We start from the raw sequence: 17069 nt of genomic DNA, 5'->3' as shown, positions 1-17069 counted from the left end.
ACTCGCCCCTACTCAGAACTGCATTTCTCACTTAAATCTCTCGCTTAGCACCCCCTGCCTCAACACCGCCACCGCACTGGTCCACCCTCCTCGTCCCCACAGTTGTTTTGCTCCTTCCTGGCTCTGACTGTTGACTCATACGTGTGGCTAGATCAGTGGCTGTCAGAATGCGGTCCCCAGACCGGCAGCATCAGCATCCCCTGGGGACTTGTTAGAGATGCACGTCCTCAGGCCCTGCCCCAGCCCTGAGGCATCGGAAACCTTGGGAGTTCTGTTTTTACAAGCCCTCCACCTGATGCCTTTGCCTACTCAAGCCTGAGGACCACTGACCTAGACTCACGTTTCTGAAGCATCCCTGCTGATGGGAATCACAAGGAGGGCTGGTGTAGCAGCTGGACTGCTGGTCCCACCTCTGACCTGGTGATTGGAATTCCCAGGGCAGGGGTCTGGGGAGACAAAGAAGAAATGAGTGCCCGACATCATTCTTGTCATCAGAAATGGGTGGGAAACACCCCTCCTCCTCTCCCCTCCCTTCTCCTCTTCCTCCTCCTCCAGTCAACGCCCTAGGGCATTGTACAGGCAGGGCCCAGGGCCATTTTAGTCTTCCAGGAAGGGACCTCCAGTCTCTCCTTTGGGAAATGATTTCCCCATTTCTGAATCTCTGAGGCTTTAAGCTCAACTCATCACTCTTACCCTCTCCTCCCTGTAGCCTTGTCCAGAGCTCTGTGTGTACACGCCTTATTTCCTGTCCTTGTTTAAAAGCTCCTTGAGAACCACTTACTTGGCTTACTTAACTTACTCTTTTTTCCCCAGAACATGATAGACGTCAGCACCCTTACTGCAATACCAAAATACAAAAAGCTCAGAAAACTAAAAGGTTTTATCACTCATTGGGTGATAAAACTTGTTATGGACTAACACGCATCTAGGTAGACTCTCTATTTATCCCACGTGGGATGATGAAGCATCCATTTGCTGCAAAATTTTAATGTATTTTATGGTTGAGTGCAGCCTCAGACCCCAGCTGGGGATGTTACCTATCATATGGTATGTGCAGTGTGTTTCCTTACTAAGATCTGAAGAGTTCTGTCCCCAGGGCTTCTGGATAAGGGATTATGAACCGGTAGTGTCTCAGATAATATTTGTCAGTTTAATGAAAGAATTTTCAGATTTTGATGTTGGTGAAAGTAGACACCGCTGAGCTTGATATTTTCGTTCTGGTGTCCCAAAGGAAAAGAAAATCACCAGTTCTAGGCATGACCTGGTACTTTCCACCAATTCTAAAAGTTCTGGAAATTTTCCTACCAGACACGGGCATTTGATCTTCATGTCCTAAATTGAGCCCAGAGAATTATCCTAGATTTAATATTATTTTCTTAGTGTGTGTGTGTGTGTGTGTGTGTGTGTATGTATGTTCTTTTTGCTGATAAGTTTATTCAGTTTCTTCTTTATTTAAGTGAAGCTATATTTTAAATTTGTTTATTTGTTTTTTATATGAATAGATTATAAAACCAGCTGAAGGTTGTCATGGGATGTGGGCATGTGAGTTTAGTTCCTTGAGCCATCTGTTTTGAATCTTTTTTTTTCTTTTTTTTTTTTTTTGTCTTTTTGCCTTTTCTAGAGCCACTCCCACAGCATATGGAGTTTCCCAGGCTAGGAGTCCAATCAGAGCTATAGCCGCTGGCCTACACCAGAGCCACAGCAATTCGGGATCCGAGCCGCGTCTGCGACCTGCACCACAGCTCACGGCAACGCTGGATCCTTAACCCGCTGAGCGAGGGCAGGGATGAAACTCGCAACCTCATGGTTCCTAGTTGGATCCGTTAACCACTGAGCCACAAGGGGATCTCCCTGTTTTGAATCTTATGCAAATTTCTAGAAATTTAGAGATTGACATAATGGGTTTTTTTTTTTTTTTTGAGGGTGTGTGAGTTATGACTGGATTTACTGGTGCTTCTTAGAATTGGAATGCCAGTCATCACTTAGTAAGGGGCTTTTGATCAGGAACTGGGCAAGAGTTTCAGGGTCCTTGACCCTTCTGATATTGTATACTACATTTTCTTTGCACCTTTGAATGTATCTGTGTTTTTTTCCCTTTTTCTGGAAAGAGAGAGTCATTGTTTTTTATCAGATTGTTAACAGACTCTAAGACTAAAAAAGCTAAAGAACTGACTTAAGATTTTTCTTATGCTAATTTATTAGTATTTTTAAATCTTTTCTAAAGAAAAAATAGAGACAAAATCATCTTAATCACTGGATAAATTGTGCCTTTATTTCTTGATATGCGTGTGTGTATTCATTCCTATTTGATCTTGGAGTAATTAAATCCATCTAATTGATGAATAGCTGGAAAAAAGCCTGCCTCCAAAAAACTAATTTCAGTCCTTTTCTCCTCATTTCTGTCTGCTACTCATTTAAAATTTATAATCTTCCCACATTCAAGAAGGATTTTTATTATCCTCTTCTTTTTTTAAATGATTTTTATTTTTTCCATTATAATTTGTTTATAGTGTTCTGTCAATTTTCTACTGTACAGCAAACTGACCCAGTCACACATACATATATATGTTCTTTTTTCTCACATTATCATGCTCCATCGTAAGTGACTAGACATAGTTCCCAGTGCTACACAGCAGGATCTCATTGCTCATCCATTCCAAAGGCAACAGTTTTCATCTATTCACCCCAGACTCCCAGTCCATCCCACTCCCTCCTCCTCCCCCTTGGCAACCACAAGTCTGTTCTCTAAGTCCATGAGTTTCTTTTTTGTGGAAAGGTTTATTTGTGCTGTATATTAGATTCCAGGTGTAAGTGATATCATAGGTTATTTGTCTTTCTCTTTCTGACTTACTTCACTCAGGATGACAGTCTCTAGTTCCATCCATGTTGCTGCAAATGGCATTATTTTGTTCTTTTTTATGGCCGAGTAGTATTCCATTGTGTATATATATCACATCTTAATCCATTCATCTGTCGATGGACATGTCTTGGCTATTATGAATAGTGCTGCAATGAACATGCGGGTGCATGTGTCTTTTTTAAGGAAAGTTTTGTCCAGATATATGCCCGGGAGTGGGATTGCTGGGTCATGCGGTAGTTCTGTAGTTTTCTGAGGCACCTCCATACTGTTTTCCACAGTGGTTGTACAAATTTACATTCCCACCAACAGTGTAGGCGGGCTCCCTTTTCTCCACACCCTCTCCAGCATTTGTTATTTGTGGACTTATTAATGATGGCCATTCTGACTGGTGTGAGATGGTATCTCATGGAAGTTTTGATTTGCATTTCTCTGATAATCAGTGATGTTGAGCATTTTTTCCATGTGTTTGTTGGCCATCTGTATATCTTCTTTGGAGAAATGTCTATTCAGGTCTTTTGCCCATTTTTCAGTTGGGTTGTCCTCGTCTTTCAAGACCTATCAAATGCCTCCTCTTTTGTGAACTCTCTTCTAAATGTAGTCTTGCCTTTCTCTGAAACACCATGACAGTCTTCCATCATAGCGAGTTGATGCTTATTGGTTGATGCTTATTTTCTCACTGTCATTCTTTTCCCCTCGCCTTTCCCCAGCCATTAAGTTGTCACTTCTATGTGAAGGGAGGAAGGAGGTCATTTGATTGTGTTGTAGATCACAGGCCCAAGAACTGACAGTATCTTTTTCGTGGTGGTGACTCACTACAAGTTTGAGTTAAAGTAGAGAACAGCTTGATTCCATGTAGTATAAAAATAAAATCATAGTCTCAGAGTTAATACAATTTTTTGCATGTGAATTTATTTTTGAGTATCTTAAAACCATTGGTACATCTAAAGTGACATAATGTTCTTATTTTCCAATACTGCTGAATTAGGGCCCACATGCCTCAAAAGTGAAAACAAATTCTTATTTTCAAATATACCATAGTAACTTAAAGTGTGAGGTGAATGGTTGCCATATTTGGTCAGCAGTGTTTTGAGTTTTTGTGCTTATGACTAGAGCCCCAAAATGTCAGAGCTGGCAGGAATTTATGTGTAGTCCATTGTGCTCCTTGATGCCTCCAGTATTTCATTGGGATGTTTCTGGGAACCTGGGTGGGAGATGGGCCAGCCCCACTCTCTAGTTTAACCAGAACAGCTCTTTTGTTGTTGTTGTTTTATATTAGAGATCTGGAATAACTTCAAATGTACTGAAAGTGCCCTAGTAAAGTTAACCAAACTCTCCTCTTGGCCCTCCTTGGCTGGCCCCTCATTTTATACCTGGGGACATGAGGTCCAGAACTACAGTGATTGCTTCAGATTGTGTGCTTGGAAAAGACCAGATAGGACCAAATCCAGTCTTGACTATCCTGACTTTGAGCCCAGAATCCTCTCTTCCTACTTTGCCCTTCCTCAGATTTTACTCTACTTTATAGGTGTTATGAGGGGATCATTAGGAAACATTGAGTGGAAGCTGTGTCAGGTTCTGGGGATATAAAGCGGGGCAAGGTATGGTGTAGGAACCTGCTTCACAGAGAGAGGTGGTGAATGGTAGCCACTGGCACCATTATCTCCTCCTTTTATCTAAAATTGGTACTCTCTAGATAATGTTTTATCTAATACCTCACATACAAAATAGCCTAGCTACATGATGGATGTATTCTAAAACTGGGTTATGGTGATGGTCACACAACTATATATATTTATTAGAACTCTAAACTGTACAACTAAAATGTGTGAATTTCATGGTACATAGATCATATACCTTAAGAAAAAAAAAAGGCAGAGGAACACCGCCTTCCTTTAGCTTCTAGGCAAACTGTGGGCGTAAAACAAAATGGCCCCATGACACATTTAAAGGCATACTAGTACTTTCTTGTAAATGTTTTCTCACTATGTTTGTTTCAAGTCAATTCCATAGTCATTTATTGACCTCCTACTACCAGACCAAGTCTTGAGGTAACAAGGAAAGAGCTGGGGGAAAGGGCATGCCAAAGATATATAGGAATAAGTTTGTTGGGAGGAGGCAGATTGTAGTCACGTTTTTGAGAATGGGTTACTGGAAGTGTCCTCTTTCTTCTGCTGAGTTCCTTCATGTCAGGAAGCCTTAAGTGATAAATACCTACCTGACCATAAAGTAATGATAAGCAATAGAGTTTTTATTGAGTCAGATAACAAGAGATCCAGAGACAAGTGTCCTGAAGTTGGTTAATTCAACAGACATCTCAACAGAGTCGGGGCTTAAGGTTACCTCCTCTTTGATTTTCTTGACTTTCTTCTCATGGTTGAAATATGGTTGCAATAGCACCAAACAGTCTACTGTCTTTCAACAAGGATGAAACAATATTAAAAGCAAAAAGGCAGGGGCAACTATTTTCCTCATGTTTCTTTTTTTATCTGGGAGCAAAATCTAACAGCCCTCTCCCCCACCATCACATTTTCTTTCATATCTCATTGGCTGAAAGTGGATCATATGCTCACCTATCAATAAATCACCAATAAAGGGGAGTGAAAGTAATATTATTTGCCTAAGAAGACCTAAATTGACATTTCTCCACAGAAGACATAGAAACGGCCACCAGGCACATGAAAAGATGCTCAATACCACTAATTATTAGAGAAATGCAAATCAGAACCAGTGAGGTCTCACCTCACACTGGTTAGAATAACCATCATTTAAAAGTCTACAAATAGGAGTTCCCATTGTGGCGCAGTGGTTAACGAATCTAAGAACCATGAGGTTTCGGGTTTGATCCCTGGCCTTGCTCAGTGGGTTAAGGATCCGGTGTTGCTGTGAGCTGTGGTGTAGGTCGCAGATGCAGCTCGGATCCTGCATTGCTGTGGCTCTGGCGTAGGCCGGTGGCTACGGCTCCAATTAGACCCCTAGCCTGGGAACCTCCATGTGCCTCGGGAGCTGGCCCAAGAAATGGCAAAAAGACAAAAAAAATAAAAAATAAAAGTCTACAAATAATCAATACTGGAGAGGGTGTGGAGAAAAAGGAACCCTCCTTCACTGTTGGTAGGAATGTAAATTGGTGTAGCCAATGTGGAAAACAGTATGAAGGTTCCTTAGAAACCTAAATATAGAACTACCATATGACTTGACAATCCCACTCCTGGGCATATATCCAGACAAAACCATAATTCAAAAAGACACATGCGGAGTTCCCATCATGGCACAGCAGAAACAAATCTGACTAGGAACCATGAGGTTGCGGGTTCAATCCCTGGCCTTGCTCAGTGGGTTAAGGATCCAGCGTTGCCGTGAGCTGTGTTGTAGGTTGCAGACACAGTTCGGATCCCACGTAGCTATGGCTGTGGTGTAGGCCAGGCAGCTATAGCTCCAATTCAGCCCCTAACCTGGGAACCTCCATATGCTGTGGGTGCGGCCCTTAAAAAGCAAAAAGCAAAAAAAAAAAAAAAAGGTGCATGCACCCCAGTGTTCACTGCATCACTATTTACAATAGCCAGTATATGGAAGAAAGCTAAATGTCTATTGACAAATGAATGAATAAAGAAAGTGTGGTAGATATATACAATGGAATATTACTCAGCCATAAAAAGAATGAAATAATGCCATCTGCAGCAACATAGATGGACCTAGAAATGATCATGTTAAGTTATAGAAAGACAAATACCATATGATATCACTTCTATGTGGAATCTAAAAAGTGATACAAGTAAACTTATTTACAAAACAGAGACTCAACAGACAAAATAAAATTACAGTTACCAAATTAGTAGGGAGGGGGAGAGATAAATTGGGAGTCTGAAATTAACATATACACATTACTATATATAAAATAGGTAGCCAACAAGGACCTGCTGTATAGCACAGTGTTATTACAAGATACTCAATATCTTGTAATAATACGTAATGGAAAAGAATGTATATATTATATATATATATCTTATCTATATAAAACATATATCTTACATATATCTATGTATATAAAGCTGAATCATTTTGCTATATACCTGAAACTAACACAACATTGTACATTAACTATACTTCAATTTTAAAAAATGATTATAAAAAACATTATTTGCCTGTTCATCCCTAGGGCTGAGGGAGGGTTCCCTATTTCTGTGTATAATGCCTGAACAAATTAGGATTCTGTGAACTAGGAAGCGGGTGGGGAATGGCAGCTGGGAAGTTAACCAACAGTTTCTGCCATACTTAATTAACTTTTTTGATGGGAAAGGGTAGAAATATGACTCATTCCTTTTCTTTGTTGGCCATGGGTGTTTTTTCTTCTGTGTAAAACATCTCCATGATTTTGATCCAACAAATGACTCTTAAAGCCAGGACTCTACAAGGCAGTTCTTTAACAATGGTACTGTATTTGTTTCAATGTTGTTGTGAGTTTTGAGGTTGGATAGTCATATTTTACTAGCACAGTCAATAGGAAAATTGGTAAGGAGCTGTCATTATCCAATTTAAAGATGCTTAACTTTTTCCCTCCCTTTAGAACATTTGGCGATTCAGAATTTGGGAGGTTTGCTATAACTCATTTAAGAGAGATGGAACATTGGTAACCATGTGGATTTAGGAATATTTGGGCAGATTGATATTGATGGGATTTAGAACTAGTGCGTCTTAGCATGAGTGAAGGCGCAAAAAGCATCAGCTTCCCAGAGTGCCTAAAAACAGAAGGACTCCAGCATTAGCTAGGGGATGTAACTGATACCTCCAAACCATTGGTCAGAAAACAAAAACATCTGTAAACAAGGTTAGTCCCTCCCTTTCCCTCTTCTTTTTCCTCTCCCCTTTCCTCCCTGCTCTGTCATATCCCAACCCTAGACCACAGTGTGTCTGTATTAGAGATTTTTTTATTGCCTTGATTTTAGATACCACTCTTTTTGATTGATGTGACATTAGCTATAATTTAAACCCTCCCACATTTTAGTGATATAAATTGTACCAGGGACAATATAATTGATACTTATGTGTACAACGCTAGGCTATAATCTGTCTGCAGGAACTGCCCTAATCCTTGGGAATATCTAAGGCCATTCAAAGCCACTAGGGTTGTTGATTTTGATACAGAATAATAAAGATCTGTCCTAGTAGACACTAATTCTCTTGAATTTTTCTATGTTCTGTCCTGAGTCATTCAGCCCATTTTCTAAGTCTTATTTTCCCAAATATCTTACAGATGTTTTCACTGTCTTCTAAACTGGTGCTTTTGTATAAATTGAGAAGGTTTAATATCAGGTAGCCTTTCCAAAGCATATAATTCAGAGAGTATTTGAATGGATTTTGTGTGGCCTTCGTGTTTTTCTCTCTTTGGTGAAAAGTAGTTTATTTCCTTGCTGACACACGGCCCCATTTCTGGAGTAGGCTGGTTCCCACAGAGAGACCACGGGATTTATTTGAAAAGTTCACCCCACATACATGTGTGTGTAAAGAACATTTGGTCAGTATTTGTTGGCCATTTGTGGGTGAGACATGTTCACAAACAACCACATCTGTGTCTCAAGACAGACCATGACGGAGTCTTTTCCATCGTTTTGAGTACCATGCTGGCTTTGTAACATGTACAGATAACCCTGTTTCTGATTTAGTGATGTGTGGAAGAAGGCAGGGAGGGCAAAATTTAATCCTTTTGCTCTTTGTAGATTACACCTACTTATGCATGCATCTGAAGAATATATAAAATAAAGGGTATATAAAATAAAGGGATGTAAAAATACACAGCTGTTTTCTGAAACCAAGGAAACCTTTTTGCTTTTCTGCCAGAGAGAAGCAAAGCAGTCAGTGGCTTTCGTGATGTCACATGATTTGTGAGGGAAAAGTGAGCATAAATATGCATGAGCCCAAAATGAGCCATCTCAGGTAGTTTTCTGCCAGTGAACCTTCTTTCTTTATGCAGTAGTTTTGTCCTACCTGTTAAGTGTGCAACTTTCTCTGAAGTTGATGTGTCAGAGAACATCTCTTCTTGGGCCAGCTCGTGAGATAAAACATTCTAAAGGTGGTGTTTTCTTTTCTTCTTACAGCCAAGGACTACTGCAAAGTCATCTTTCCATACGAGGCACAGAACGACGATGAATTGACAATCAAAGAAGGAGATATAGTCACTCTTATCAATAAGGTAAACAAAGGTTCCTGTTTGCCTTCTAAACCGTGAGCTGCTTTGGGGTGTTGACTGGCTAGTACAAGCTTATGTTTTAGTCCTTGCAACACTCGGTGTTCCTGGTTCTGAATTCCCGAGGAAGAATCTTGCGTAACTGTACCCAGGTGAATGAATGGAACTTGAAAACGGAATAGATTGTTTGCCTTGGACCCAGCTGCACATCTGCATGGCCCTGTCCCAGCAGGGCTAACCGGGAAGGTGGCGGGCGGCAGGTGGCATCCTTGACCGGAGAGCCCACCCTCCACAGCAGCCCTGGCTGGAAAGCTCTGTGTCCTGAGGTATCCAAGAAGGGGTGTTCCAAAGGCAGGTCATGCCTCGTAGGCAGAAAAGCCTTAACGGATGTTTACTGTTCAGATGAAAGACAGGTGGCGTGCCTGAGAGAAGTTTGCCTGTCTTGTTTAGGCTAAGAAGTTTGGACGATTGGATTACCACTACAGGCAGAGCCCTGTAAACATCAGTGTAAAGGGACACAGCTGGACAGCGCCTGGACCATGTACCGCTGATGCTTTTGTGCAGTGGCGCGCAACCACGTGGGTGGTTGAAAGAGCCATTCTTTAAGTAATTCCTAGGGTATGTGGCCTTGTCTCTCAAGTATAAGGTTTTTAATGATGGTCAGATATGACAAAAAGCTGAGCAGTCTTTAGGCTCTGCAAAGGTGCGTTTATTTTTGTATCTAGATGGGTGGCAAGCGATGTGGAATTCCCTTAGCGCGTGTGACTGGACGATCTTCATGGCTTCCTGCACCATGTTCATGCGGGGCTGGCAAGCATTGACAGGGTGGTGGGTGCCAAGAAAGGGGTGAGACAATAAGGGGTCAAGGTAGCCCTAGGTCCCGCTGCCTCTGGCCATGACTGAGAGGGAAGAGACCGCGGTGGTGCCTGTCGCCCATGGCCACGCCCAAGGGTGTCCATAAGTGATTGGTAGGATTTATCTTGATACCTTTATCATCAAGGACAGTTGCCTTTAAGAAATGGCTGTGGAGATCGTGGATTTTAAGAGCCTGAGCCACAGGTGTCAGGCAGTGAGTGATCCCAGAGGTTAAAGAGCTTGCCAGTTATTTTAGGGCAAAAGCTTGGCGCTCTACTAGACAATGCTAGGGTACCTTTCTAGAAGAGCAGACTGTTCCCTGCTTTGCTGATGGCCCAAGAACTTGTCCTGCCTTTTGCCTATAAAATATTCCCCTTTAAACTTACTTCAGAATGTCTTTGTAGGTATTGGAGGTGGCTGGAGGGAATCAGAGGAGGGGAAACACTGCCTTTCCCATTCATTCCTTTCTGCCCAGGAGGCGGAGCGGTTCTTTCTTGGTCCCCCTCCCCTTACGAGCCCCCTCCAGGCTGCTTTCTTAGGCACCATGCGCTTCCTATTTTAAATCAGACCTTTAACCAAATACACTGAATACGTGTAAAGCATGATACAAATGCTTTGATAAATGGCACCAATACCTGGTTTTACCACCACGGGGAAAGGGATGGAACACTCTTCTCCTGTGATGATGAAGTGACGAGAGGATTAAATAACTGCCATTCTTTGCAGTGGCAGGGTCGGGGGGAGGGGCGGGCTCACTTTCCTGTTTTTGTTTGGAGGGGACACCGTTTTAGTGGAAAACAAGATGTATAATAATATTTGCTGAGGTTCTGGTAAAAGGAAAAAATCACCATGGATGGTCTCTTATCCAAACACATCTATTTCTTCCTTCACATCTTATATTCCAGCCCCTGTCCTCTGATTATGTGTGATAACACCTCCATCCCGATGGTTTCATTCCTCCCTTCCAGCCTCGGGTAAAAGGAACTGGCGTCTTCTGAGGCGCTTACTTAGTTAGAGAGGGTCCCATCCACACAACAGGGAGAAAGGAACGGGTGGCTGTGGAAAGCTGCTTTCAGGAGTGTCCCGGGACTTGCATCTGATTTCCCTGGTCCCCTAGCGGCACGTGTTTAGAATCACTCTGGATACTGTGAAGCAGCTTACAGGGAGGACGATGGCATTGCAGAGCCAGCTCGGGGCATCCTCACTGCCGCCTTGGCCCCTTGACCTGGCTCGCAGGCTAATCGTGCTCTCAGGCCAGAGCACCCACGTCATTCTGACACTCGTCCTGCCGTGCCCCACCCCTGAGCCCAGTGGCACCAGCACCTAAGGATTCTGCCTTCCTGGCCCCTGCCCCCGAGCCAGGCCCAGGCTGGTCTGCACCTCCCGGGCCTCCTCCCTTCTCCTTTCTCCAGCACCTTCTCCAGCACCTGCCCTGGAGGAGAGTCCTGAGATGGCCAACGGCGGGAGGCTTCCCCCAGCTCGTTTCACCCTGCTTCATCCCTAGCACCCTGGCCCCTTTGTTTTATCGGCCCATAACAGCGCTCTGCTCACGCAACCCCTGCGCTCCCGCAAAGCCCTTGAGTAACTTTCCCCTCTTTCGCTGTGAGAGCCCGTCCATATCCAGGCCCTCGTGTGTGGCCAGGTGGTCTGACTGCAGTCTGACTTCCTGGCCTTCTTCACGTCACTGCTCTCGCATGAACCCTTCCAGGCTGCCCCCTTCCTGCTTCGGCCTCCTCTTGAACTTGACCCAGACCGTGTTCCTCATGCCTGGGGTGCCCTCTGCCTGCCCACTTAGCCGGTTTTCCATAGCTAACGGTTCAGTCTTGGAGTTCCCATTGTGGCTCACCGGTTACAAACCTAATATCCATGAGAACATGGGTTCGATCCCTGGCCTCGCCAATGGGTTAAGGATCCAGCGTTGCCAGTGAGCTGTGGTGTAGGTCGCAGACGAGGCTCAGATCTGGTGTTGCTGTGGTTGTGGCGTAGGCCGGTGGCTGTAGCTGCGATTCAGCCCCTAGCCTGGGAACTTCTGTATGCCACAGGTGTGGCCCTAAAAAGAAAGACAGACAGACAGACAGACAGACACACACACACACACACAGAAACACACACACACAAAATACAGTCAATCTTAACTTATGCTGCATCATATGCTTGGGCCCATTTTGAGCTTGTTGCTTTTCGAAAGTCCCTTAGGCTCCATCATTTGTTTTTATTATTTTATATGATCTGTGACATCGGGTCTCTTGTACTCTTGTACTTGTGCAGATTTTGATTTTTATTCCTGTGAAATATCTGCCAGTCTTGGTCTGGCATTCCAGTTTGTCGCAAGTGGCATGTTAAAATGACAAGTGCCGCAGGGGCTCCCAGCTCAGAGACACCAGGGTTTGAGTCCCAGTGCCCCCAGTCCTGGCTGTGTGTCTTGGGGCGTGTCATTTAACCTCTCTGAGCCTCAGTTTCCTCCACCTTAAAGCCTCCCTCACAGGGCTATGTGAGGATTTATTAAGAGCTGTGTATAAAGGGCATCTTGCAGGGAGGGGCCGGTCAGTGGTACGTGTAACCCTAGGAACAGTCAGCTCAATTTCACTCTTTCTCTGAATTTGGAAACGGGAATGCAGGGGCTCTTGTGGGTGGGCCCAGTTTGCTGCTGGGGCCGGAATGCCATGATATAACTTGTTAGCAGTGGTGAGAAATATACCTAAGATAGGTAAGACTTCTCAATGGGTGAGAATTTGCCATGGGTGAGATTTCAGCAAGCATTTGGAAAGAAATCATTCCATAAATGTTGTGCCTGCTGAAAGAGGGGAAGATGGTCCGAGCCTGTCAAATCCTGCTTTACAGACAAGTCTGACTCCTGTTCTGAATTTAGGGATCGCCCAGAAGTTGGTTTAGAATGACCGTGTGCTTTTCACAATGCACAGTGAGTCATTTCGCCATGGTTTGTCTCATATGCATTTTGACATGCTTCTTCAATGTATTGTGAGTTGAGATGAACGTCCAGAATTGCTCTTCTCTAAATTCGATGGCTTCTGTTGTAGAGGTTCGCGATGTACCCCCAAATTCTGGTGGCGGTTTCATTTTTAGAGTCAGTTAAGGTGGTTTCCCTTTGCCCTGCTTTTCAGAGCTGTGGCAGGAGTCACAGGGCAGGCGCTGCCCTCATTTTGAGCCCTAGATTGTCACTTCGTATAGCTTTCTAGAGAAGGAGTCAAACACCTTTAGCGGGTGCCTATAAGCCCCCCTCAGTTCCCAAAATAACAGGCAAGGCCCGAACTGTTGGTGTGTGTCCCTGGAAACTAGGATGAAATGTGGCAACCTGAATGGTTTGTTTGTTTAGTTTATTTATAAAGAATTCTTGTGGATGTGGGAACATTTCCATGGGTGCAGAATGCACCTGTGTTTAGCTTTTATTTCCAGTCACTCAAAAATAGCTCCTTCGTCTGCGTTCCTGCCGCCCCCCTCCCTGCCTTCCTGATTGGTGCTCAGAGCGTGATGGAATGGGTTCAGAAGCCTCCGGCTCTGCTTTCCAACCAGAGAACCTTCCTGGAGAAGGCCCGAGCAGCCTGGTGGGGTCGGCGGGGCTCAGCTGTGATGGCAGCACCATTGCAGGACGCTCCTTGCTCCGGCCACGGCCACTCGGGGGCAGAGCGAGCCCAGCTGCGGAGAGAGGGACCACGTCCCTGCCCTTGGCCGACAGCCTACTGGCCTTGAAGCAGCGGCCCTTTCCGCCCAGCCCCCAGTAACCTGGGAGGAAGGGCTTCCCACGTGACCTCTTTGTAAACAAACGTCTTCGATATTTCTTATCAAGAGGCTCCCCGAGGGGCCGTTTCTGGGACCCTTAATAAAGCAGCCAGAACCCCCCTGTGTCTTCACGGTTAAAAGCCTATTTGACATCATCACGATAAACACGGAGCAAGGTGATACTTTGACTGAAGTCACGGAGGGGCGGGTTGGAGGGATGGAGAAGGAGGCAGCCTTGATGTTCAGGGGAGAGAATGTGTGCGCCTCCAGAGCAAGTGAGAGCCCAGCAGAGTGACTAAAGGTAGAGGCACTACCCAAAACTACCAGCCAGGAATTGTGCCCTTTCTTAGGGACGTGTCAAGCCAGAGATCCCAAATACCTCGACCGGCTGAATCCTAACCCACCAGCTTCCTCCATCTCTCTCTCCATGTGTTCTCTTCCCTCCTTTCCCAGTTGAGCATTTAACTCAACAATAGCTGCTGGGCCTGCAGGACCACAGCTTCCCAGCGCAGGACCCTGCGGGGCCCCTGGCAGCAACAGCCCAGGACTTGTCGGCACCCTCCTTTCCTCCCGGGTCTCTCCCGAGCACATCCTCACAGCAGCCCTGGGAATTAGGCAAGACAATGGCTGTTCCGCCTAGATGACCAAAGAGGAACGGAGGTCCAGAGCCCAGAAGTGACTTGCCCGAGGGACTTACAGCACATCGGCGGCAGAACCTGGGCAAAGGCGTCTCCTGACCCTGAACGTGGGGCCCGGCAGGGCTGCACCGCCCTGTTTCCTGTGGGGCTGTCGGATGCTTACAGTGGGTGGGGCTCGATTCCTCCCAGAGGTGACTCTTATCTACTTACTGAGGCCCTTGTGGTTGCTGGCTCGACCTAGGGCGAGTGCCTGTGGGGTTTCCTTTCTAAATGCATGACAGTACCGTTATTTTATCAGGATAACAGTATCACCACACTATTCGTGCAACCGTCTGTTCCAGACATTTTGGTGTCCGTGTCTCTGATCTCTTGGGATCAGGCTCAGCCAGGACTTTCTGATTCCATCATCACCTCTACTGAGAGAGAAGGACAGCAGCAGAGGAAGGCATGAGCTCAGGGCTAACCTTGGTTCTTTTTTGCGCCCAGAGCCCTCCTCTCTCACTTTTTTCTTCTGCTTTCTCCCCGCGCCCAGCCTGTTTTTCCTTCTTCTTTTCTTCTGGCCCCAGGCGGACACTTAGTTTTCTGCTTGCTATTATCATGAAAAAAGAAAAAAGAAAGAAGAAAGAGCGAGAGAAAAGGAGGGAAGGGAAGGAGGGAGGAAGAGAAGGAGAGGAAGGGAGGGAGAAAGGCAGGTGTTCTGAGCTCCTTCCCAAGTCATTCTGTGACTATATGTCCTTTTGTTTGTGCTAATGTTTATTTTCCCTTCCTGCCTCCGTCCTGTTAATTCATTAATTGAAACATTTATTCATGAGAAAAATGCTTCTAGACTTTTTTGCCTCTCGCCCCACAGGAAGTATGGATGTTTCCTCAAAGAGAAGCAGCTTTAGGAATCGAAAGAAATATCCTCAGCTTGGTGGGAGAAAGCCGATCAGCTAAACAGATTGCTGGCCTTGACCCTTCCTCTCGGAACCGCTGAAGCTTTTAGCTGAGCTAAAGTGTAGGATTAAATGCGGTTCCAGGGGTGAGGAGTAAATGAGCAGGTGTCACCCTGAAAATGATGACACGCTGACAGACCCATTAGAAGGACGTGTTTTATGAGTGAATGAAGAAGTTAAACATACGTCTGGGATCATCTGGGTTTACACACATTTGAAAAATGTCGGCATTCAGCAAATGAGTCATTTATGTCGTAGGATATATTTCTTGCAGTATAGCCTGTCTTGTTAGACTGCATATGTCCTTACTGGCGACAGCAGTCACAATATATCTCCTCCTCGGAGCATTAGAAATCCCAAGGAATGCAGTCGGCTGCTGTTTTGTCTTCCTCTTTAATCTGGCCCCCGGGACTGGTGGGAAGATTGCTGACACCAGAAGTGCATTTGATCAAAACTCTTGCTCCTAAGCTCCTTCACCATCACAGAGACACAGTTTTAAATGAGATGAGGACGGTAAAATAAGACTTGGGGTGGGAGAGAATTTCCCTTTAGTGCCTCGGTAGGCAGTCAAAAAGAGTGCCCCCCCCACCCCCGCCAAATGCTGACGATTGGAGATAGCTCATAGACAGACGAGTCTGCAGTTGATGCAGATTCTCAGCTTTCTGTGCCTCCTCAAACTATCTCAGACTGTCAAAAGGGACCCTGTGTTTGTTCGCTCTAATTGTCATCTCTCTCCCGAGTGCTGTGCTTTAATGGCAAGGACATCAGGAACCCTTGCCACAGCATCTTGGGCTACTCTTTTTCCTGCAGCACACAGAAAGATGTGCAGGTGGCTTCAGGAATTAGAGAAATTCTTTCTCTTTTCTATTTCCGCCCTTTCTATTTGTGTCGCTCTGAGAGGGCTGTTGTGAGGATTGAGGGAGATGTTGTGGCCGAAAGTGCTTTAGAAATATGAAAGTTAAATTATAGTTATTGCTATGATAAGTTATGATAGGAAGAAGGTAAGACACCGATAGCCATGGCCTTGGAGTTCTTTCATGGTAGATCGAGGTCTCCTGAAATTCAAGTCAGTACTTCCCCTGAAATTCCCCCTGCATTATTTATTTTAACTTTTCTTAGGATGAAAGTAATTTATTACAGTTGCGTAGCCCCTGTCTTATTAAAGTATCCCAAGGCTCTTTACAGTCACATTTGCACTTTACTAAAATATGCTTTTCTGGAGTTTCCATTGTAGCTCAGCGGAAATGAATCTGACCAGCATCCATAAGGACGCAGGTTCAATCCCTGGCCTCACTCAGTAGGTTAAGGATCCGCCGTTGCCGTGAGCTGTGGTGTAGGTCGTAGACTCGGCTCGGATCTGAAGTTGCTGTGACTTGGTCGTAGGCCGGCAGTTGTAGCTCTGATCAGACCCCTAGCCTGGGAACCTCCATATGCCTCGGGTGTGGCCCTAAGAAATAAAATAAAATACACTTTTCAGAGATGGAAAGTGTCATGGGATGTACTTTTAAGTAATTCTTTAAAAGTATGTAAGTAATACTCTTGGAGAATAAATGAGAACAAAACGGATAAATATAATTAAAGTCAGAATCACTCGTGACCTCACCACCTTCAGATACCCCTCTTAGTGTTTGAGATATATTGTCATACACACACGCACACGCACACACACACACGCATGCATGCAATTACAGTTCAAAATACAAATAAGATCATATCACACACACTCTTTTGTAGCCCCCTTCGCCACCAGTATCTCACGCCTATCTGGGGCCGTGTGGTTGAGTGCTTCCTTAGCCTCCTAATGTATGGAGTAGCACAGTCCTGTTTAACATTTGGCTTGTTTCTGGGTTTTTCCCTATTTTGGA

At 44.8% G+C, this 17069-nt stretch overlaps 1 protein-coding gene across 14 annotated transcripts in view; it reads left to right on the top strand.

The window, feature by feature from the left end:
- The window catches only part of SH3KBP1 (SH3 domain containing kinase binding protein 1), a 342082-nt gene that overhangs the window by 236613 nt on the left and 88400 nt on the right, over positions 1 to 17069 (top strand). For all 14 annotated transcript variants that reach the window (XM_021080257.1, XM_013985983.2, XM_005673482.3 and 11 more), the window contains one exon: positions 8950 to 9044. In XM_021080257.1, coding sequence (XP_020935916.1) covers positions 8950 to 9044 — 95 coding nt within the window. The remainder of the gene's footprint in view (positions 1 to 8949; positions 9045 to 17069) is intronic.

Source organism: Sus scrofa, chromosome X (assembly GCF_000003025.6).
Source record: "Sus scrofa isolate TJ Tabasco breed Duroc chromosome X, Sscrofa11.1, whole genome shotgun sequence".
Classification (NCBI taxonomy): Eukaryota; Metazoa; Chordata; class Mammalia; order Artiodactyla; family Suidae; genus Sus; species Sus scrofa.
This window is presented reverse-complemented; position numbering and strand designations above follow the sequence as displayed.